This window comes from Acartia tonsa, chromosome 8, assembly GCF_053477335.1.
Source record: "Acartia tonsa isolate MP-2025a chromosome 8, ASM5347733v1, whole genome shotgun sequence".
Taxonomy (NCBI): Eukaryota; Metazoa; Arthropoda; class Copepoda; order Calanoida; family Acartiidae; genus Acartia; species Acartia tonsa.
The window spans coordinates 36,828,972-36,853,246 of NC_137267.1; the positions used below are offsets into that span (position 1 = coordinate 36,828,972).

General features: G+C 32.9%; 1 protein-coding gene across 2 annotated transcripts; it reads right to left on the reverse strand.

The window, feature by feature from the left end:
• Window positions 1–3: 3 nt before the first annotated feature.
• On the reverse strand, window positions 4–23,052 carry pea (ATP-dependent RNA helicase pea). 2 transcript variants are annotated; one of them, XM_080170302.1, is made up of 30 exons: window positions 22,963–23,052; window positions 22,015–22,164; window positions 21,556–21,651; window positions 21,176–21,279; window positions 20,798–20,857; window positions 20,251–20,358; window positions 19,779–19,880; window positions 19,188–19,302; window positions 18,329–18,418; window positions 17,798–17,967; window positions 17,408–17,534; window positions 16,662–16,724; window positions 16,151–16,238; window positions 15,626–15,750; window positions 13,478–13,633; window positions 12,968–13,244; window positions 12,391–12,649; window positions 11,316–11,386; window positions 11,007–11,073; window positions 10,630–10,697; window positions 10,096–10,229; window positions 9,551–9,760; window positions 9,040–9,151; window positions 5,060–5,214; window positions 4,623–4,729; window positions 2,344–2,433; window positions 1,418–1,492; window positions 1,103–1,157; window positions 744–895; window positions 4–309 (listed from the first exon to the last, which is right to left on the reverse strand). In XM_080170302.1, the coding sequence occupies exons 1-30, from the start codon at window positions 23,047–23,049 to the stop codon at window positions 189–191; spliced, it is 3,594 nt and encodes a 1,197-aa protein (XP_080026428.1). In that variant the 5' UTR covers window positions 23,050–23,052; the 3' UTR covers window positions 4–188. The 2 variants fall into 2 exon arrangements, with proteins under 2 accessions (XP_080026428.1, XP_080026427.1); XM_080170301.1 differs by having other exon boundaries at window positions 20,798–20,863.
• Between the last annotated feature and the right edge of the window lie 1,223 nt (window positions 23,053–24,275).

The window sequence follows — 24,275 nt, forward strand, 5'->3', positions numbered from 1 at the left end:
ATATCTGAAAAATCATTTAAGGTTTGTGTTACATTTTCAACAGTTTATTTAAAATTCATTATCCATTGTTGGCCTGAAATTTTGAATAAGAAATCTTTATGTTTACTCCTCAATATTTTTTTTAGAGAAAACTATTTTTAATTCAAATACAATAGTAACAAAAAATATGTAAATACAAAAACACATGTCTAATTTCTTCTTTTTCTTGTTCTGGAGATACGCCACGCATTGGGCTCCTCGTACTTGTTGAATAATGGTTCGATTCTCTGGGTCTGCTTGAATTTGGATAGCTTGGTTGGGTCGGAAAACCTAAAAATAAGTCAGGTAATATATTTTCTCGTATTCATTCGAATCCGGTGGATAGGAACCGGTTCTCATCCATACGAAAAAACTATGTCTAGCATCGTATTATATCCAGTTTTCTACGAATATAGAAATGTACAATCATAAGATTAAAACTAGTTTTAATCTCATAATTGTACATTCTATATCCGCGGAAAGCCGTTTATAATACGATACGAGAAATAACTATGTTTAATTTTTATCCTTACACACTTACAGGGGTACATACAAGGGATGGGACAATTAATATAAAATTCATTTTCTAGGGTGTCTTGGACTTTGGGTACTGGAACTTAACTAATGGAATTTTTCTTATTTTGGCTAATTTTAAAGACTTTGGGTACTTATGAGAAGGTTTATTTATAGAGTCCAATTTAAACTACAAAAAAATAACTCTATACCTGAAAAATGCAGGTGCAAACTCGACCAGCCACTTGGGGTCGATGGTGGTGACCTCTCTCATGTACTCCTTGGTGGTCTGCACCACCTCGTGGAACACAACCCACTCGGGCTGGCGGTGGAACAGCGCGCTAGACGGGTGAATTGCAACCATCTGATTGGGGTAGAGTTTTAATAGAAAAACATAGTTTTAAGAAATTTAGGCTTTTCTCATGTTATAAATTGGGTAAGATGACAAGGGCTGAGACTGTAAAATACAAAATAAATTGAAAAAAAACCGCTCGATTTTATTCATTGAATAAAAAAAATAAAAAAATTATAGTAGTTATTTAATGAGTATTTTTTTGTTTAAAAATCATTCCTGAGCATCAACCAGTGTTCTGTAACCCTCTTGTGGATCTTTCTTAGCAGCATTTCTAAATTATTCATTTATAAAAGAACGAAAAACTAAAAAAGTAAAGTTTTATTTTGTGAGATAAAATTTCTTATCTATTTTATTAATGTGGGGGTAACTTTAAATTATAAAGTGTTTTTTGGGAAAAAAAGTATTGCCTTAATTTAACCCACTTACCAATGACCGTAATTAATAGTTGTTATCTTATTATCTTCATTGGCTTGGGGCATTTGGTACAAAAACTAAAATATTTATTATTTTCAACAAATTGATTATACCAACCTGAAGAAACCTGAACAAATACATTTCTGAACTCTTGTGTGACTCTTTCCACACGATACAACATCCAACTTATGCCTGCAAACAAAATTGTTAAGAGTTTCATCGACATATAAAATATGTTAAAATTTTTTATAGTCACTTACAATAATGGCATGATATTTTACACTAAAAGGGAGCGGTAGCTTTAGCAGAGTTCCGTAGAGGTGTGTGTTTTATGACTTTAAAATAGGAGTAGAACTCAAAAATTTGGCAAGGCGGTTGCTTATGTGGGATATAACGTGGATTTTTACACATCTAAAAGACATGCGAACATTAACAAATATAGAGTAACAACGCATTGTATGATTAATAATATTCATCATTATTTAGAAAGGGGTAGTTTCACAAAATGCATTTGAACTTAATTTAGTGAACCGCATATTTTTTGCTAGTTAATGGGTTAAACTATATTTTTATGGCATATTATATATTTGATATATGCAATTTAAAAAGACGATTTTCAAGTCTTGATATTTTAAAAACTACGTGGTAGAAAATTGAAATTCTTTCAAATATGTGCCATATAAATGTAGTTTAACCAATTAACCAGGAAAAAATATGCGGTTCACTAAGTTAAGTTCAAATGCCTTTCGTGAAACTACCCCTTTTAACAAAAATTATCAGTCCCAAAAGTACTAAAATAGGATGCTTAGCGTAGACATTCTTGCATTTCAGACTTGAATTTAGAGATGCTTCGCTTACAACATTTTGCAAAAGGGTCCTAAGAATCCATTTACCAAAAATTAAGTGAATAGGATGTGTCATGTTTAAAATCGACATACATACTATGTGGTAATGGTTAGAGTTTGAAATCGATAGGACAATTCTAATATGACCAGATTAAAGACCCTTACGACGAAGAAAACACAAAATAGTTTGTCCCATACCTGTCCATAATACCAAGAAGCTGTTTCCTGACATCCTGAGCACGTTTCAATGTTCTCTGCTGAACAAAGTTCTCATAACACCAGGCAGAACTAAAAATTAAAGATCGTAGGTAAAATTTTGTAAAGAAGGTGTACCAACTTTTTATTTAAGATAGCTAGCCGGTTCTTTTAGTAAGTAGTAGATGTAAAATTTTTCATAGAATTCAGATATGCAATCGGTTTTTTTGTAGACCTCTTATTTTTGAAGTAATTTAAGTTTTTTAAAAAGATAATTAAGTCGGTTTTAAGGTACTAAAACGCAACAAAATAAAAGAAGAAAATTGCCAGTATGAACAAAAATAGTAAGATCTTTAATTTGACACCTTACTTTTAAAATTCTGTTGAGTAATTATTGAAAAAATCTATTTTTTTAACTTCGGTTTAATAAAAACTTTAAACCTAAATATTTTCTCAAACAGACATAAAAAATATGGGTTCATATATACCTTTAGAATCAGAAAAATATTACGAATCCATTCTAAGCAAAATTGAAAAAGTTTTATAAAACTATAATAAAAAATATAAGTTTATTTTATGAGTCATAATTTTCGGCTTTAAATGGTTGACTTGAACAAAACCTGAACAAAACCTAAACAAATCCTTATACTAAAGTAACAGGATGTCTGTTTGTCTGTGTGTTTGTGTGTCTGTACCGAAGGATCTCGCTAACCGCTGAACCGATCGGGTTCTCCTTAACAGGGTAGCTTCTCATAGGTCCCGTGAAGGTTTATAACTATTTTCTTGGGGGGTGGGACACCCCCAACCCCCCTAAAAAAATGAAAAATCCCCCCCCCCGAAAAAAAAATTTTTTAAAATTTTTTTTTACTAAAGTTAAAAATGAGGGGGGGGGCACCCCCCCCCCCAAAAAAAATAAAAAAATTCCCCCCCCCAAATTTTTTTTTTTAATTTTTCTTTTAAAATCTGAAATAAGAAATTGGGTTATTAAATTCGACTCTCTCCTCCTCAAGTGACCCTAGAGGCCTCTAGGGGCGTAGCCGCTAGTGTAAGATAAGATAAGATAAGATAAGATTTATTTTCCTCATAAAGGTACAACATATTAATTTATTTTAATAGATATTTTTATAATGGTTACTATGTGGTTTCTTTGTTGCATTGATTTCTTGATTGTTTGTGGTTTGTTTCATTGTTTGCATAGTAACGAAATAGTATAGTACCTTGCACGGGATTGAACTCGTCTTCACCTAGTTCATATTATAGTGGTACAGTAAAGTATATAATTTATTATCATAATGAATCCCATGCGACATTGCACCAGTTGGATGGCGTAACCCTCTTAGGGTTGTTGAGCCTCTGGTATACTTTGGCGCTTGCCAAGCCAGTGCAACAGTGTAAAAGATATTTTTTAAACACAAGAAACAACAATGCATTTTTAACTGCCTTTTTTTGAAGTTTATAAACAGACTGAAGCAAATTTGTTCATACTTTTTCATTCTTTACATGTTATGTAAGTATCACTATTTTTATTGTAGTATCTATTGTATATATTGTATGAACATTATCCTTTTTTGTCAATTCTATTGGTTAAGTTTTGAGGTGAAGCTTCATGATTCGTCAATTTGTGAGATTTTTGATTGGCTAGTTTAATAGTTAAAATTAAGTGTTGCCTGTAAAAATATAATATTTTAGGCCATTTTTATTTTTTTTAAGTTTTTACTTTTTTTCAATTTTGCTTAGAATGGATTCGTAATATTTTTCTGATTCTAAAGGTATATATGAACCCATATTGTTTTTGCCTGTTTATGAAAATATTTAGGTTTAAAGTTTTTATTAAACCGAGGTTAAAAAAATAGATTTTTTCAATAATTACTCAACAGAATTTTAAAAGTAAGGTGTCAAATTAAAGATCTTACTATTTTTGTTCATACTGGCAATTTTCTTCTTTTATTTTGTTGCGTTTTAGTACCTTAAAATTGACTTAATTATTTTTTTAAAAAACTTAAATTACTTCAAAAATAAGAGGTCTACAAAAAAAACGATTGCATATCTGAATTCTATGAAAAATTTTACATCTACTACTTACCTACTAAAAGAACCGGCTAGCTATCTTAAATAAAAAGCAAAAAAGTTAATACACCTTTCGAATTTAATTTTACGGAAGTTACACATAAGTTCATACTTAAAAAAAAATCATTTGATAGTTTTAAGCTTTTTTACTTCCCTATCTCCCTAAATGCTAAATTTAAAATAGTTGACTATGATTATTTAACTAATATGTTTACCTGAACTTATTATTTTTCCATGAGTTGTAAACGGCCAAAAGAGTTAAATGGTCTCCCTCGGGTTGGTTGAACTTGGCTTTCTTCTGATCAGCTACTTGTTGCTTTTCCTATAATAATTCAAATAAACATAAAAGTAAACGAATAGAGGGGGTGGGGTGAAATAAATTTAAGTCCACGAGTTAAGGAACCTGTGCCGACTTTCATTTGGGTCTTAGCCAATATCAGCCAATATAGTAGAAAATTTTACCACAGCCAAGTTGCTAGGTACAAAAGAGCAGAATGCAATTTGTAAGCCGACGAAAAAAGTCCCAACCACTGGAACCAGGTAGTTGTCTAAGATATACACCTAGAAAATCCCATTTTCCCCATAGCGTTACACACTGACTAACAAAAGTAAGTAAAAGAGTAGCCACTAAAAAAAGAATGAATTTGCTTACCTTTGGTCTATAGAAGACATTCTGAACGGACAACATGGACACAATTGTAAGAATTTCATCAGAGCACTGCAGATTAACAGACATGATCAACATTTTGGCTAGATTAGGCTCCAGGGGGAATTCTGCCATCCTTCGACCCAGACGGGTTAACAAACCTAAAATTGTTATGAAGCTTATAATGCAACCCCAAAAATTTAACATTATACATGAAACCCTTAGTTTAACCTTATGTCATTAGTTCAAGGTGATAAAATATAGTGCACCAAATAAAATATAGAGTAGGTAGGTAGTTTTAATAGATTATGGTTGCAGACTGGCCAGCCAATTTTGAAAATAAAAAACGTACATAACATACACAAAAAAAAATACGTTACGTACATAAAAAAAGTAAAAAAACGTACAAAAACGTACATTCCTAATAAAAATAAGTTAAATAATTTCCTAGTTACCTATTATCAATACATTTAAGTCTACTAGCAGCTACCTGTAAAGGAGAACCATAGCGAACTGACAGACACAAGATATCCTTTTACTCTATTCAAAAGAACTAGCGTCTACGCTCCTAAAGGCCTCTAGGGGCACTTGAGGAGGGGAGAGTTGAATTCAATAAAAAAAACATGGATGACAACATACATAAGTAGCGAAGCTCAAAAGTTATTTATAGACATCTGGAAAAAAATTAACTTAAAATCGCAATTAAAATTCATTTTTGGGGGGAGGAGGTAGTTTTTTTTCTAAAGTCAATTTCTCTTGGGAGGGTGGATGGTGATACTCTTCCCCAAAATAGTTATAAAACTTCCAAAAACCTATGAAAAGCTATCCTGTTAAGGAGAACCATATCGGTTCCGTCCGTGGTTAGCGAGATTCTTTGGTTCAAACAAACAGACATTCTGTTATTATGTACAAAGTATATCCTATTATAAGGACCAGCGACTTCGCCCTTAGAGGCCTCTAGAGGAACTTGATTAGTGGGGGGGGGGGGGGAGTTGAATTCAAAAACCCATTTTTTTATTTAAAAATAAAAAGTAAAAAACAAGGATGACAACATCCTTAAGTAGCGAAGCTCAAAAGTTATGGATGGAAATCTGGGAACTATATAAACTATAGAGTAGTGTCGTAAAAAATAAGCATTTAACTTATTTAAATAAATCACAAAACCTTTTAAAAATATATAATAACGTGAAAATCTAGGAATAAATTCAGCCCCCCAACCAATAAGCAAATCTCAATGAAATTTAGTGGAAGTATTAAGAATGAAAACTAATACAATCCCTGAAAATTACAACCGTCTTTCAGGAATATGAGTTGTGAAAATCACAAAAACCTATACATCTAGGCATCGATCTAGCACTGCAACAAATAGACAAACCTTAAAGAAACTTTTTGAAAATATGTAGAATGTGAATTTATTTATTCCCTGAAAATTTCAGCCGTCTATCTTGAATAGAAGTCGAGAAAACCATGAAAAAAAGAAAATCTAGGAATAGATCTAGCACCCAACCAAAAGGCAAATCTCAATGAAAATATGTAGAATGTGAACTTATTCAATCAAAAAACAGGAGCCGAGAAAATCACGTTTCTCCGATAGCATAACGGACTGACAAAGTGATTATAGAGTAGCTTCGCTAATAATTTTTTTAGTGAGGGAAGGGGGAGTAGACCACCCCCATTTCTGATTTCAATTTTAAAAAGAAAGAAAAAATAGGGGAAGGGTTGTGATTTTTTTCTAAGAGTAGTTTCTCTGGGAGGGTGGTTGTACCCTCTCCCAGGACCTATGAGAAGCTACCCTGTAAAAGAGAACCATATCGGTTTAGCGGTTAGCGAGAACCTTCAATACAAATAAACTGACAGAGAGACATACATCCTGTTATTACGTACTAAGTATATTCTATTAAATAAAGTAGTAAGTTTTTTGTCTGATGCTAATAGCCTACAACCTCACAAAGATCATGTCGGTTCAGCAGTTAGCGAGATTCTTTGTTACAGAAAAAAAAGGATTTATAGGATAAACATATAATAGGATATAGGGTTATTTTGTCTATTGCTAAAGATCTCAGAAAATACTAGTCTTTAATACAAAGTAAATCAATGCCTGTCTGTCTAAAGCTTAAGATCTTGGTAACCGCTGAACAGATTGGGTTCTAAATTCTAATCTTCAGAGAATATATCTACTAGTCCTGTGGTAGTTTTAGGCTATTTTCTTAGAGTGTGGGAAACCCACCCCCCCCCCAAAAAAAAAAAAAAAATCTACCACCCCTCAATTTATTTTTGTTTCCTAATGCAAATCAGCGGGGTGGGGGAACCCCCACCGCACCCTGGGGCGAAGCCTAAATGAAAAAAATAATCACAATATTTTTTTATATTTTTTTTTGACAAATTTCCAACAAACGATTCTATAAAAGAGGGATACGAAGCCTCTAATCCTAGTAGAAAGTAAAAAGCTTTAAGTGTCCCTCCCCCAAAGAAAATAGCAAAAACCATCACAGGACTATTATGTATATTCCATGAAGAGTAGAGCACAATAGGTTCAGTGGTTACTGAGATATTAAGCTTCTGATATACAGACGGACAAGCAGACGGACAGACATCATTCTACTTTGCATTATAGATAATATACTATTTTTGTAATACTTTTTGTACAAATACAAATAAATATACAAATACTTTTATACTTATATTTGATTCTTATTCTTTAAAAACTGAAGATACCAAAAAATAAGACTTCTTAATCCTACACTGTGCACCATATGATATCTCGGAAAATTTACCCCAAGTATATAAAGAATTTGAAAAAAATTATCGTAAAATCTATTAAAGGGGTAGTAGCATGAAATGCATTTAAACTTGAATTTAGTCAACTGCATATCTCTTTCTGTTCAATAGTTTAAACTATATCTATAGGACATATATTTAAAATCCATAAATTTAAACTGTAAGTTCTAATAACATATATGCATAATTTACATGCATATTTTTGTTCTATGAAAATTGAAGATATTATTGAATTTATTTAAATAATACACCTATTGTTTTTGCAAAAATTTTCGTACAAAACATACAAATTACTTTTCTGCTAATATTTGATTCTTATTATTTTTAAAAAACGTAAAACGTACAAAAATACAAATTTCAAAATACGTTACGAACACATATCAAAATAACGTCCAGAACGTACACAGATTCGATGCGTAACGTACAAAACGTACACTCTGGCCAGTCTGTGGTTGGCAATACGAATCCGGAATCCGCCCAATTTTTGGCCAATTTTGGAATCTAGAATCAGAATCCGAAATCCGTTTTTTAATATCGGATTCGGATTGTTAATTGTTAGGCTAAAATTAGCGTCTTAAGTTTTTTCTTTCACCCCCCCCCCCCCCATCTCTCCACACCTACACCAAGATATATCAGAAAATATGAAAAAACGCAGCTTTAGATTCTTCCCAGTATCCGATAGAATTTAATCCAATTAATGTATTGTTTTTTTTTAAATCCTTTTTAAGTATTGCTAGAATCTGGAAACCGGAATCCGTCAAAAAATAAGAATCCGGAATCCGCGGAGAATCCGTTTATTTTTTTGAAGGATTCTCGTAAGAAACAGAATCGGAATCCGGTCAAAAATTATAAATAAATAACTGTATGTCCGTTGACCCTGTGCCGACTTACATTTATGTTTTTGAATCTCAGCCAATAGCGTCGGAACTATTAACACAGCCAAGTGGCTAAAACAGTGGAGAATGCAGTAGCAAAACTGAATCCAGGTAGTTATCTGGATTATATATCTATACTTATACATTTATTAGATTCATTACCCTAGTTGGTCAATCAAACACAAAATCCCGTTCATCTCAAAAGTAAAATTCTTGCATACTTTTCTATACTGTCACATATGATTTGATTATATCGCATAATATCCAATAAATATTCAACAAAAAATCCAACTGACTATTACTATCTACCCATCTCTAATGTAAGCTATTTACCTTCATCATCAAGTGCAGACAGTGTGTGTAGAAGTTCCAGGGCATGGATCATAGAATCAACAGGAGGTGCGTCCATGAAGTCGAATCCTATCAGATCGTTGATACCCATAGCCTAAAAATATTGTGTTTTTTCTAAGAGTAAGTAAAGAAATTTTTTTAAACAATTATAAGAAAATTAAAAAATAAATAATTAAAGATGTATAACTCAGATGGCCCCTGTATTGGGGACCTTTTAAGTCTGCTAGCAAACTGCTTTATGCTCTTTTGTCACATGGTCCATGGGATGAAGATTAGCATTTATTTATCCCTTACCCTTTTATCGTTTTACTCTAATATTGAAAGCAATAATAAGAGACAAAAACGATTATATACAATTGGCAGAAGAGATGTCACACTAGTTTTGCCCAAATTGTTTCCCGACATTTTTGCCGAAGAAATATTTGTTTTATAACTTTCCCTATAAAATTTTCCAGATCCCATAGGAAAAATTTAATCAAGTTTTTATGTTTACCTTAAGCTGTAGCAAAGTTGAGGCGAGATTAGTTCTCTGAATTTCAGGTACTGGTGTCGGCAACATCTCATCTCTGTACGCCCTCTCTGTGTACAGGCGGTAACACTTGCCAGGACCGGTTCTGCCGGCACGGCCCGCCCTCTGCTTGGCTTGTGCCTGACTGATGGGCGTTACCACCAGCGAGTCCATGCCGGTTTTAGGGTTGTACACCTATATCAATATGAGATTTTTAAGACAACAGTTAAAAATAAGAATCTCATTTTTAAAGTTATGTTTTTCTTTCCAAGAGAATCTACGATAGTTATATTCATAGTTCCTATATTTAGAAAAGATAAAATAGTATAGGTTAGGTAATAATCTGCTTTGTTAATCATGACATTTTCTTGGTGGTACCCTCCCCCAAAATTCAAAATATAGTCATAAACCTTACCAGGACCTATGAAAAGCTACATTGTAAAGAAGAACCATATCGGTCCGTCCTGCGGTTACTTAGATCCTACAGACACAAACACAGATTTATTACCTAATATAAATTAATGACTTACCATTTGTTTGACAAATCCAGGATCAATGACATACAAAATACCATCGATAGTTAAACTTGTCTCGGCAATATTCGTGGCTATCACAACTTTTCTGGACCCGGGGGGCGCAGGATCGAAAATACGGGTCTGCATTTCTAAAATAATAGTATTATCATATCTACATTGTAGATAAAGGTAATGTGTGACAAAATAAAAATATACAAAATGGGAAAGACTTTATTTATGATTAGTTCTCATAAAAAAATAGGCTTTTGAAAAAGAACGATTACTTCCCTTACACATGTAGTCGTAAAAAAAAGACTGAAAATTTCATAAATTCATAGCCTCAGATACAATTTTGTGTAAAACGAATAAAGAATAGGCAATTTTTAGGAGCTTTATTTTAATGTAAAAATCATACCATGTTTCAATAATTTCTTCTACAAGTTTTGTTGTTGTTTATATTTGTTAATCATGAAACAACCTATGTAATCTAAACTGAATTACACTTAACTGTTCTGTTAATTTTCCGTGTAAAGATGCGTGAATTTGTACCTGAAGGGAGGGCTGAATAAACTGGAAGGATAAGTAGATCAGGTACTTCTGGTCCAAGACTTTTCATTCTAAACACAGTATTAAATTAATCTACAATTCTTTATTTATCCATTATTTACCAGCCATCAAAGATAAAAAAATAAAATTATATGTATCAATTAATTCAAAATAAATGGTTCTCACGGTCGAAATTTTTTCCCACGGGAAAATATATGAAATGAAAACCATATGTATCATTTATTTCAAAATAAATTGTTCTCACGATCAAAAATTTTTCCCATGGTATCATTTAAATTACAATGTTTGAAAAAATGCTAAATAAATGGATATTTATTCAAATCAAATATTGCGTGTTTTGCAATGGAATGAAAATATACCTTTCAAAAAGAACTTCACAGGCTGTGTCAATCTCCTCCTGACCAGTCAAGAACAATAGTACGTCCCCTAAAATAACATTTTATGTTAAAAAATCATTCGCATGGATAAATAAGTCTCCCAAATTGTTATGCCAACAAAAAAGAAAACGTTATTATAAAACTTTGGGGACTAGTGTAATAAAAAGCCCAATGTCCCTTCCTTCCCTGGCGAAACCACTCATTTTACTTAACCTTAAAAAAATATGTTTTTTTATCTTAACAAGTTGTGGTCTATATAGGTACTATATTAGAGAATCGGCAAATTTTTACCTGGAGGTTCGTTTAAATGAATCTGCATAATTGTTATCATACTAGCATCCAAATAATCTGTTTCTGGGTCCCTAAATATAAGTTAATAAAGGGGATGGTTTTTAATGCAACCATCTCGTAATCAATGTATAAATGGCACTTAGAATTCGAATTTTGATCTGAAATTTTGCATGAGTAATCCTTGGTAGGTCTATTTTCCCTAAATCGAACAAAAAGTTGGAAAAGTAGCGGCTAACGGCTGGCGGCTCATCCGTTTAGCCATTTGTTGGGTATTTTCAAGCGAAATCCATCACGAAACCTCTCTCCACATAATGCTCTTTTCCGATCCAAACGTTTTCAAATGGTTCTAGCCTGTAGTTGCTGGTACTAGAAATCTAAAAAATGTTTTTTTTGTATCATTTCACATGATTTAAAGCAAAAAAATGTTTCAAAAAGTTGATTTCTACGTAAATTATGACAGATTTGCCCTAAAAATAGCCAAAAAAAAAGGTTAAACAGCTGAGCCGTTAGCCGTTACTTTTTCAACTTTTTTTTCGATTTAGGGAAAATAGACCTACCAAGGATTACTTATGCAAAATTTCAGATCAAAATTCGAATTTTAAGTGCCATTTATACATTGATTACGAGATGGTTGCATTAAAAAAAAACCCTTTAGTTGATAAAATGTTTTTAAAACTTTGGGGACCAGTATAATTTACAGTTAATTCAATGTCCCTTCTCTTCCTGAACTTAACAGAACTAAGCAGTAAGCATGAAGTGCAGAAAAAATAGTGACTTTACAAGTTTACATCATATGTCTTTTGTAAAATGATTATTAGTTTTTTTATTATCGCATCGTATTATAGACAGATATCTGCGGATATTAAAATGAAATATTAAAAGATTAAAACCAGGTTTGTTTGACCCGAGAGACCATAAGCCATGGATAACAAACTGGCATTAACTTTATGATTTTTTATTTCTTTATTCGTAGAAAATTCAAATTGTCTGAAAGTATTCTGTAGGGCTGAGAACCGGTTCTAATCCAAAGGAAATAAATCGGTTTCGAAACCATACTGGAAAATATTTCAATTACCTTGTATACAAAATTTCTACGGGAAAAGTTCTGCCCGGAATTGTAAAAATCGGAGCTTCAAAGAAATATTCCGAAAACTTGACGGCATCCAGCGTAGCCGACGTTACAATCAGTTTCAGGTCTGGCCGTTTCTTAACGGCCTTCTTCAGGATACCGAACAGGACGTCTGTACTGATGGACCGTTCGTGAGCCTCGTCCAACATGATACAGCTGTAGCCGTTCATCTCAGAGTCTATCAAAGATTCTCTGAGCAACATACCTAAATATATTTTAGTTATCCACTCGTTTCGCAATTATATAAATATACCTAAATCACCAAAAAGTTTATGTATATATTTTGATAATCCTCCCAAACTGCAAGTAAATTTTGACTGACTATGTATTTCTTGCTTCAAATAACATTAAATTTAAGTTCACTTTATCCTTTACTAATTCATTATTTTATAAAAAAAAAAGTGAAGAATTCACACTCAAAGATCATAATTGTATTAAATGTTAGTGATCGACAGATCAACAGAGTTATATAGAAGCTGCGTTACATAAAAGTTAAAGAAAACATTAAATATTAAAATCTCACCGTCTGTCATGTATTTGATAAAAGTTTCAGGAGTGGTACAGTCCTCAAAACGGATAGTGTAGCCAACCTCCTGACCCAACCTACAACCAAACTCCTCCGCCACTCTTTTAGCCACCGACATAGCGGCCACACGACGCGGCTGGGTGCAGCCAATCTTGCCGCGGGCCGTGAAGCCGGCCTCCGCAATGTATTGGGTCATTTGAGTGGTTTTGCCGGATCCGGTTTCGCCGACCACAATTAGGATTTGATTTTCTGTGATGGCTTTAATTAATTCGTCCTTAAAAATAAAGAAATTAATTTTCTCTAAATATTTTAGATAGGTAGCAATTTTTAACCCAGAAAATATCAAGACATAGTAAATGTACAGTTTATCATATGTTAACAAATATTTTAGAAAAATGAAAGTTAAGACAAGCTCTTCTTAAATAATCTACAGTATTTGCTTGACAACCTTTAATGATAGACCGGCGGACGGACATACGAACACAGTAGAATGTCTTCGGTAATTACCTTCAGCTTGAAAATAGGCAAAGATTCTCGCTGCTCCAAAATGGACATGTTCGTTCTTTTACCATAGGAACCCTTGGATCCTCCAATGATGTGTCTTTTCCACTCTGGCATGTCCTGGTAAGGGTTGGGCTTAGCTGACTGACCCGCGTTCTGACCCTGTTAAACAAATAAGTGTTGAATTAGAATTCTATACCAGTTCTATAGGGTAGTGCGGGGTTAATGCGGTCGGGGGGTACAATTCTGGTCAATCGACCAACTTTTTTAAAACCGTTTTTTACCGGTGTTCTAAACGTTTGCGAGAGATCTTCAGAAAAGCAAAGTTGTAGTTTATTGCCTATACTTTCATTTCTTACTTCAGCAAATTTTTGTCAGATCACTCCTTCTATGATTTGCCCTCAAAAAGTTGCAAAAAATTTGCCAAAATTTTTTTCAAAATAGGCCATGTTCAACCTAAAATTGTGAAAAAATGGGAAGTCCTAGCGACCTCCGGGTTTTTGTAAAATGAAAGATATGGCATTCATTTATCGTTTGCAATTGGAGGTGTTGTTTTAACTTGATTTTTTCATAATTTTTTTTTCGTCTAAAAAAATGGTCTATTCCGGTCACTTTTTTTACTTTTTTTATCACTGTATTTATAACTGTATAATACCCTAATGTTTATTTTAGGTGATCTGGAAGCATAAACAACCTAAATGCATGACCTAAGCTTTAATCATTGCCTTGCCTGTTGTGTGATGTACATTACTAGTCATTTTACTGCTTGTATTATGTCATGTTTTGTTGCCTAAGCTTTTCAATTTGTAAAGACATTAAAAAATTTTCAGATACATTTTTATAGTAATGGGAAGAGTATATCACCCAAAGGAACGCCTTAAATATTTGCCTGAAGATGTATCAGCTGCATTGGCTCATGTAAGAAGGGGTATGTCTATTAGAAAGACCGCTAGAAGATTTAAAATTCCATATGAAACCCTTGCATCTTTTTCGTATAAGAGGGTGTTCGCGATTTTTGCGCGGTTTGGATTTTTTACGTCAAATCGGCTAGGATTAAGCTAGAAAGGTGTTTAAGGTGTCTATAGAAAGCTCTTTGCATGTCCTAACAAAAACTCCCCAGGATATGGGTTCTATCTCCAAGATTTAGAGTACATATTCAAGATTTTGCATTTTCAAAATTCCTGTTGCATAAAATGTGTTGAAATATTAGAGTTAGACCCCATATCATTTCGAGTTAATTGTCAGGCATATAATTTTGCATCTTTAGACACCTTAACCGCCCTTGTAGGTCAATCCTAGCCAATTTGAGACAAGAAAAAATGTATCAAAAACTGCTGTCAAAACTGGCAGGATTTTTAAAATAAAAAATTTTTGGGGAAAAAATCACTTTTTTCAAGAAATTCCAAGACCTGCGAATCAGAAATTGCCTCTAATTTATGTATAAAGCTTTAAAAAAACCTTATCATATAATAAAAAGTATGATTTTTTTTTTAAAGTTTGCATGAAAAAAATTGATGTTTTTTTTGCGATTTTACCGACTTTTTTAAAATGGGGAAAATGTTGTCAAAAAATTGTCTGATCTGCATGCGACTAGTACCGTTAGAAAGCTAATGACCTCAGCTTTCTACTCATAGTTTAAAATGTTAAAAAAAAATATTTTAAGGGGGTGTTCCACCCCCCCAAAGTCAACTGACCGAAATAGCCCCACTGGTGGGGTTATTCCGGTAAAGGCCAACCGCCGCCCTTTAAACCGATTTTTGTTCGACTTCTAGTTGCGAGATCTTAACGGGACCAAGACAGGCTTCTTCGTTATTGCCATATCGTTCATTTGCACTCTTAAAAACCGGAAAAAGTTTTTGGGAAGTATGTTTTTTTTTAAGTTGAAGCAAAAAATTGACCGGAATTACCCCGCACTACCCTACCTAAAGTAAAAGTTCAACTAAAATTATCATGCTTGTCTTGAGGTATTAGAGCATTACATTATTTTAAGAAAAAGGAAGGTCACGGTGACTTTACCTGATAATCCAGTTGATCTGAAGGTAATGGAGCATTCCATTATTACTCGAAAGAGGTAGGTGACCTTACCTGATACTATCGTTGATCTGGAGGTAATGGAGCATTCCATTACTTCACGAAAGAGGAAGGTGATCTTACCTGATACTCCCGTTGATCTGAAGGCATTGGATCATTCCAAGTTTTGATATCTGAAGTGGGTGCGTCACTAGTCTCAGCTTGGCGTTCCTGCATTTTCTGTTCTCTTCTCTCCTTGGCTAGAGCTCCCTATATTCACATTTGCATCAATTATAGATCTTCTCAAGACCAGTATTTTAAATACAAAAAAATAAGAGAATTTAGAAAAAAAATGACATTCACAAAATTTATAAAAGCAAAGCTTTACAAATAAGAAGAAAGGACAAACGAAAATTTTCTCTTGTAAAGTTCACTTTTACGGACGGTTGGACCAATCTTAACTGTAGAATGGCTTTGCCTTTTAAAACATTTAAATCATGCATATGCCGAAGGGGATAGAGAATACCTGTTAAAGATTATTGAATAAAGTGGGGTCAATTAATTCACTTAGATAATCCTTACTAGGAGTATGAAATATTAATTTTATGTGTATGGTTTTACAGTACATAAATCAATGAATCTTAAGTTATTATTTATAATGCAAATTTTCCTGCATCATAGCAGCTTGTGCCAGAGAGCCGTCTGGATTCTTGACAATTCTCACAGGACTGAAATTATTCAACACTCTCCCTTGTCCCTGAACAAATAATAATAATTCTTACAGGACTGAAGTTATTCAACACTCTCCCTTGTCCCTGAACAAATAATAATAATTCTTACAAGACTGATGTTATTCAACTCTCTCCCTTGTCCCTGAACAAATAATAATAATTCTAACAAGACTGAAGTTATTCAACACTCTCCCTTGTCCCTGAACAAATAATAATAATTCTAACAAGACTGAAGTTATTCAACACTCTCCCTTCTCCCTGAACAAATAATAATAATTCTAACAAGACTGAAATTATTCCACATTCTCGTTATTATAGCTCATTGTAAGTTTCACTTTATTAAGAACATGAAAACCTGGTGTAAGATTCAAGCAATATATCTATTTGAATAGCTGTAATAAAGTGAAACAAACTAGAATAATGAAAAATTTGATGTCTGATTTACATACCTTAAGGAAAGGAGCTTCGTCATCAACCAATTCAATCTCAAGATCTTCTTCCTCATCGTCATCCTAAACAATCAATCAATGCATTTGTTAAGCAATATATCAATTAATAAATTGCTTAGATAGTCCACCAGTTTATCAGATAGTTAATCAATGTACCAATCAATCAATCAGACAATCAATAATCAATCAATCAATAAATTAATCAATGAGTTAATCAATCAATGAGGTAATCAATCATTCATTCAATCAGTTAATTAATCAATCATTGAATTAATAATCAATCAGTCATTGAATTAATAATCAATCAGTCATTGAATTAATAATCAATCAATGATTGAATCAATAATCAATCAGTCATATAATCAATAAGCAATGATTGAATCATTCAATCAATAATCAATCAGTAAATCAATAAATAGATCAGATAATCCGTCAGTTCATTGAAATGTTTATTCAAGCAATAAATCAATCAATGTTAATTTATCAACTAACATAAAAAAATGTTGTAAAATCACTTTCGCAATAAGGCTCAATTTCACAAAATTTTAGAGAATAGTAAAACCTTACTCACATTATTTAACATTCTTTATTTTTAGGACATCGTTTTTTTTGGCTAATATGAAAAACATGGCAATTATGTCACTTTGGTGCAGATTTTTGCACACCAGAATTATGAAAGTAGATGAAAATAACAATGACAAACAATTCCTCCATCATTAAAGTATACCATGAAAAACAAATCTAACCTTGTGGAGCAAGCCAGTCTCTTCATCAAAGTCAGGTAGCTGGCTCTTGTCCAGAACATTGGCTGCCATCATTTGCTGGAGCTCCCACCTTTCAGGTGATGATATCCTGTTCACTTTTTTCTTGTTCCTGAAAGATTACAGTATGATAATTTATAAGTCCTCTTAAAGGTTTTGTTAGATACTTTATGGGGGAACCGTTATTTTCTCAGCAGCTAATTATTAATATAGAAGTCTGAATTTTGGTGTAAACATTCCTTAGATCTATTTAAGAGCATAAGCAACTTCCTCTTATCTACCTTCATTTTGTCAAATGACCAGTCTGTGGGTATTTTTCATCGATATAATTTTTCATATCTACCATTCCATTTTTATTGCAAATAAAACTTTAACCTAAATTCATCATCATCAATGACCACAGCATCGTTCATATTGCCAGCCAGGTCCAGTGGCCGCTCAGGATTCATCCGGAGGTCCAGATCCTGTTCTCTAGAGCTGCCTGGCATCCTCTGCCTGTTGCTTGCACTGGGGTTCAAATCCTCTCCTGTTTCTTGATCTACATCCTAAATAATTTACCTATTAATTCTAGGAGCAAAGCTTCTCACTTGGATCAGTTGTTGGTATAAATAAAATTGTAAAATCTATCTACTGTAACTTCTAGTAAATAAATGGATTTTTCCCTACCAACCCCTTCAACCCATCATCTTGCCTAATACTGGATGAACGAACTGACCAGTAAAAGAGATCCACATCAGAAATCTAAATTTACTTCAATTTTTCCCCTGTCCAAACATCCACGTATATTCTACTTCTATGTATATATCATCTAATGCTTTTAAAACATCAGTAAAAAAAGATATTTTTAGTATCACGATTAAAGTAATTCTTATAATTTTTTTTGACTTTTTTTAATAATATTCTTACCTTCATAGATAAGGAAATCTTTTGAGCTGATGTTATTGATAATACTTTTACTTTTACACTCTGTCCACGAGATACAACCTCTTCTACATTCTAAAAGAAAGGAGATTAGTTTTCTTTAAAACATAAGACTACACATGTACTGTAGCCAGCTGTAACCAACAACTGAATTAATTCGAAAAAATCTTTGCTAATTTCAGCTGAGTTTTTCGTGATACTGGGGGGCAACCTGTAATAATGATATTTTAATCTGCTCCCCAAATATAATTTTATTCAAATTCGCTTGTTGGCTTTAACTTATTCTTTGGTAGCTGTACCTTCAGGGAAATATTTAAAACAAAGATGGTTATACAAACAAGTCTGGGTATCAAGACAAACTTCATACCCCAGAAACATTATATGGAAATGCAACAATTCGTCTTTACTCCTTTATTGCCTTTTCAAGTTATAAGTTCTTTTTCTGTGCTGCTTATATAAAATAATACTAGCGGCTTCGCCCCTAGCCTCTAGGGGCTTTGCCCCAAGAGATGATAAAAAAAAGTTAAGGTGAAATTCGTAAAAAAAAAAAAATAAGAAAGACCAAGGAAATCTCCTGCAAAAAAAAAAGGACCAAGGATATCTCCTACAAAAAAAAATAGGGGGGGGGTGGTTTTTTTAGTTTTTTTGGGGGGGGGGGTTGGGGGTGTCCCAACCCCCAGGAAATAGCTGAAAACCATCACAGGACCAGTAGGTATAATCCCTGAAAAGTAGAGCCCAATCGGTTCAGCGGTTACTGAGATCTTAAGCTTCAGAAGGACAGACAGACAGACATCGTTCTACTTTGTATTATAGATAATTGTCCTTTTTTTTTACTGGAACCTACCTTTACTCTGCCTTCACGTTTAAGTTGAGAAATATGAACCAACCCTTCAGCTTTCTTTTTAAAACCTTCCAGAGCAACAAAACATCCAAAATTTGTGATGTTTTGAACTTTTCCACTAAAATTTCACATTATTCATTATATTTTTTGGTTTAATTATAAAAATTTCAATAGGATGATCTTGTTATTTTCAATCAAAACAAAGAAATATTCATTTTATTGAGCGCAATTACAAGGAAGGAAAGAGACATTGGACTGTTTATTACACTAGTCCGGGAGTCCCCAAATTTTTATAGTAGCGTTTTCTTTTTCGTTGGCTCACCAACTAAGGGGATTATTCATGAATTTAATTGGCTGGTTATTAGGTTAAATAACCAACATTTTAACCACCAGTTGTAATTTTTAGAAGGGGTAATTTTGTGTATCATCATTGTGGATGTACATAAATTTATCGGCCATTGTCTTATCCCTTTAGATCCCTGACAGTTACAGAACTTAATACTTTTGTGATGTTGGAAGGATTAGTTTTTCTATTATTTCATTATCATAGATCAACAATTTAATAATCAATATGAAATTATATTGTAAATGTGCCTGTAGATTCTGAATTGTTCCGGACCATCGGCTTCGTCCATTTTTTCTGCCAGTTTGCGCAGCCTGGCCAACTCCTTGCGGTCATGACTGCGGGAACGGCTCCTTTGGTGGTCAAAGTACTTGTAAATTTTGAAATCAGGAAGGGAGGGGACATTGGGCTGTTTATTTTACTAGTCCTCAAGTTTTGTGATAACGTTTGGGGACTTTTATTAAATTTTGATAGGTTAGTTCATTAAGTTGAGTGTCCAAACGTTTCAACCACTACTTGTTAAAATCCCCTTGTTTTTATAGTAAAAAAATAAGCAACTCGAAAATGAAACACTTTCACACTAAAAATGAAACAAAATGATTAAAAAACGACCGGAATAAATGGTTACTGCTTATCTAAGAATCTTAGGAAAGGTAAATTTTGTAGGTTAGCTCTATAATATTTTTTCAAGGCGTTGATTTTAATTAAAGTACAAGTCTTTGCCTTCGTTTTTTATCTCTACTTCTACTCCTTCTTCGCCTGTCCCTATCCCTTTCTCTATCTCTGTCCCTGCTGCGACTGCGACTTCTTTTACGATCTCTGCTGTCACTTCTAAATAAAACAACAAGTAAGATTACATCCACAAGAAGCGAATCGATAACTAGCTGACAATACTGTAGATTATAATAAAGGATATAACTGAAAACTAAAATAAACAAACACAATAAAATCTGTAGACTGAGTAGGAAAAAAAATTCGTAGTAAAACTGTATTCCAACTAGAGACTGTACTTTTAGGGATCTTTAACTGACATATGATATACCGATAGGGAAACAACGCATCATCAACATTATTTTTTTTTTAAACTGATTTTCAGATTTTTTAAAAACAAAAAGAAAAAATTTCCAAACCTTACTATTAAAACGAAAATTAAGAAACAATATTGAATTATCTCCCCCATTAGAAGATGGTTACCTAATTCATCAAACAGTCCTAAGTTATTACATTATTAAAAAAGGGACGCTTTTATATAAATGCTACTAAAACTAACCTGCTTCTACTACGCTTCTTTTTCTTCTTTTTTCTCTTTTCGGGTGTTCTTGACCTAGATCTGGATCTAAAATTAAAAATTATTTTTGGAAGCCTATGGTTTGAAATAAAAGTCAATAAAAGTGCCCAAATATTAAAGACAATGAATGAGAAATTGCTCCTCCCCCCTCATGCTTCTCCTAATAGAAAATAACAATAACCTGTCTCTTTTAATACAAAACATATTTTATGTTTTCATTTACTTAGTAAAACAAAAGTTTAAAAATAAACAGATACCTTGTCATTTGTAGAGGACTAAATTGCAATTGTATAATAATGACCTCCGGCAAAGTTCGTGCAATTAAGAATGCAACATAAAGATAAAACTGATAATTTATACCTGGATCTATTTCTGGTGATTTCTGGCTGTTTAGTCTTCTGTTTTGAGGGAGCCATTGATTCGAGGAAGGACATCACATCTGCTACGTCACCACTATCCTCCTCCTATTAGACATGAAAGTTATTACCTATAACACAAATTCTTGTTCATCTATTAAAAAGCAATAAGTAGATGATTCGGTAAAATTGTTTTTTTTTCTCGAGAATGTACCTAGAAATCTAAAATTATTTTAAGTATAAGATTCATTGGAAAATAATGAGATATTTAAATTGCTATCCATTTTAGCAGTATCTGATATATTTCATTCTTGTTACCTAGGTATTCATGAATTGAAAAAGAAATCTAGAAGATGATTTTTATTAATTCATTTACTGAGTTACCTTCTTTTTAGTTTCATTAGGTAGAGCCAGGAAGGGAAGCTGTTCTCTCATATAATCTTTAGCACCACCCCCTCCATTTTCATCGTTGCCTCCACCCCTGTTCAGACCAATACTTAAAAATTTATTCTTGGATTTCATTAAGTCCTTGCCCCCAATACTCCCGTCAGATTATTGTTATTGTGTGTCACTAGTCCCAAAAGTTTTATAATAACGTCATTGGCTTAATAACTTTGGGGACTTTTGTTGAATGTTGATTGGTTGGTTCATCAAGTTCAGTGTCCAAACATTTCAGCAACTATTTATAATGTTATGTATTGAAGGGGTAATTTTCTGTATCATCATTAGGTAAGTATATTAATTTATCGGCCATTGTCTTATCCCTGTAGATCCCAGGTATTTTCAAAAAAAAATATAAAAAAGACGTGCTAAAAAATGTTAGAAAACATTTAAGTAAAGGTTCCTTGTCTTTGGTTTCATGTGATTGATAATTCTGAGGATATTTTCAATAAAAGAGTCTGCAAATTCGGCTCCATTCTGAAGCAGCGCCTTCCGGAAATCCTGGAAACCTGGATTCTTCTCAGCGAGGTCAATTATAAATTCTGCTAAATCCTAGAAGAAAACCATAATTAGTTTACATAAAAACTTATGCCTTATAAAAAAATTAATGCTCTTTCGTGTGAAAACATTCACATAAAAACCTCAAAGAACGACAGGAAATAAAGAGGGTCATTTTTTACATAATTTCGTAAAGTTGGGTATTGGGTTGTAATCAAATGCTTTTATTAAGTCAAACTGTTCTTAATTTAATTATAGACTATTCGATTAATAATAAATAGTTTGACTTACTAAGAACATTTGACAACAACCCAACTTCACAATAAAGGCGAAAAAATGACGCTCTTTTTGATAAATTAAGATTTGTTGATGAAAGTAAAAATAACCTCTGATATGAATCACACTTATAAGCTAAAAATTTACCAGCAAAGTAAATAAAGAATTCCTTTTAGTACCTTTTAATAGATAATACAAACATTGAACATTGGGAAAAATACTTTTACCCATGCAAATTTACCATCTTCTAAAGGCCTTAGTCACCCCCGAAATCGTCTTTGAAAACTGTGGTTTCTGTCGTCTTTCTCAGAGAGGGAGGGGACATTGAGCTGTTTATTACACTATACTAGTCCCCAAAGTTTTAAAATAACGTTTTCCGAATTGTTGGCTAAATAACTAAGGGACTTTTATTGTGTTTTGATTGGTTGGTTTATTAAGTTGAGTGTCCAAACGTTTCAAGTGTATTTTACAGAAGAGTACTTTCTGTGTCTCATTATTGGGAATGTTCATCAATTTATCTGCCATTGTCTTATCCCTTTAGATCCCAGCGTCTTCCATGTGATTATACCCGCTTACCTTATCATTCATAGAATAATGATTGTCCAACTCTGTACAAACTTTAGACACAAGGGACAAATGTTCGAGTCTCTTCAACTCCTCCATTTTTATCTGAAATTTTGTATAAATATTCTTCAGGCTGAATGTTCAATTTGAACAAAACAAATAATTAAAATAATAATAATAATAATATTCATTAAAATTAGGGGACAGAAATTAACTAAATCACAGATACATATATAATAATATTTTCAAGTGGAATTAAATAATAAATTTTCCTAAATAATGTATTCATAAGATAAAACCAAGGCTCGGCAGCCGCGCGTCAGCCGCGTGTCAGGCTTAGTGAAATCGTACGTTATATAACTCTAAAATTCAGCTAGATGTCTAAACCTGTTCTCACACAAAAAAACCTTTTTTTTTTGCACACAAACGGGTTTAAAGTTCAGTCTTCTGCACGGCTGAAGCGCGGCTGTCGAGCCCTTGATAAAACTAAAAGGGTGCTATAAGAAGCAAGAGAGTAGATTTAGGTGCCAGTAAAGAGGAATCATCTTCAAGAAGGGGTGAATAATATTGCAACAGATATCGTAATCAAGGTAAAAAGTACAATTTTTAAAAACTTTTAAAGCTACAAAAAATAATTTGTGACCTCCTAGAAAGTGTAGTGCAAAGCCGTTTCTAGAAGCTTTAGGTAGCTTCCTGTGATATTTTATAATCTTCCATGCCCTGATTTACGTAATCTCTACAAAAATATTCATCAGCCCTCCTTTTACTTTTATTTTGAAAATCAAACGATGCCTTATAGTTGTTTATGAGTATCAACGACAATTGAATTCCATTTCGTAATAAATGATCTTTAAATAATAGGTAGGTATTAAAGGAAGCCTGCAGAAAATACACCGCTCTGACTGCTGAAGGACAGACACAAGTAGACTTATTACCCAAAATTGGCAACCTCAAGCTTCAATAATAAAAGTTTTGAGCATTTTAAATAAAATGAAAAATTTCATTAGTTGGAGCGGTATATTCCCTGAAGGCTTCCTTTAGTTTGCAATATAAGTTATGTTAATATTGTAAAATGTAGTAGGTATATTGTTTTAATATTTGCTTTAAAGGTGATTTAGAAAATAGAGGATTAGTAGGTATTTTTTGTCTTGAATTTTAATAGATAATGAAGTAGGGCAGGGAGGTAGGCGAAAAGTGTTATGAGCTAGAATCAAGCCTCATTTGGTGAAAATATGCTACTTAAATTTTCAAGACTAAATTTTGCACCAGATAACAGTTTGAGCCTGTCCCCCCCAACCACGATTATTTAACCAGGAACATTTTTA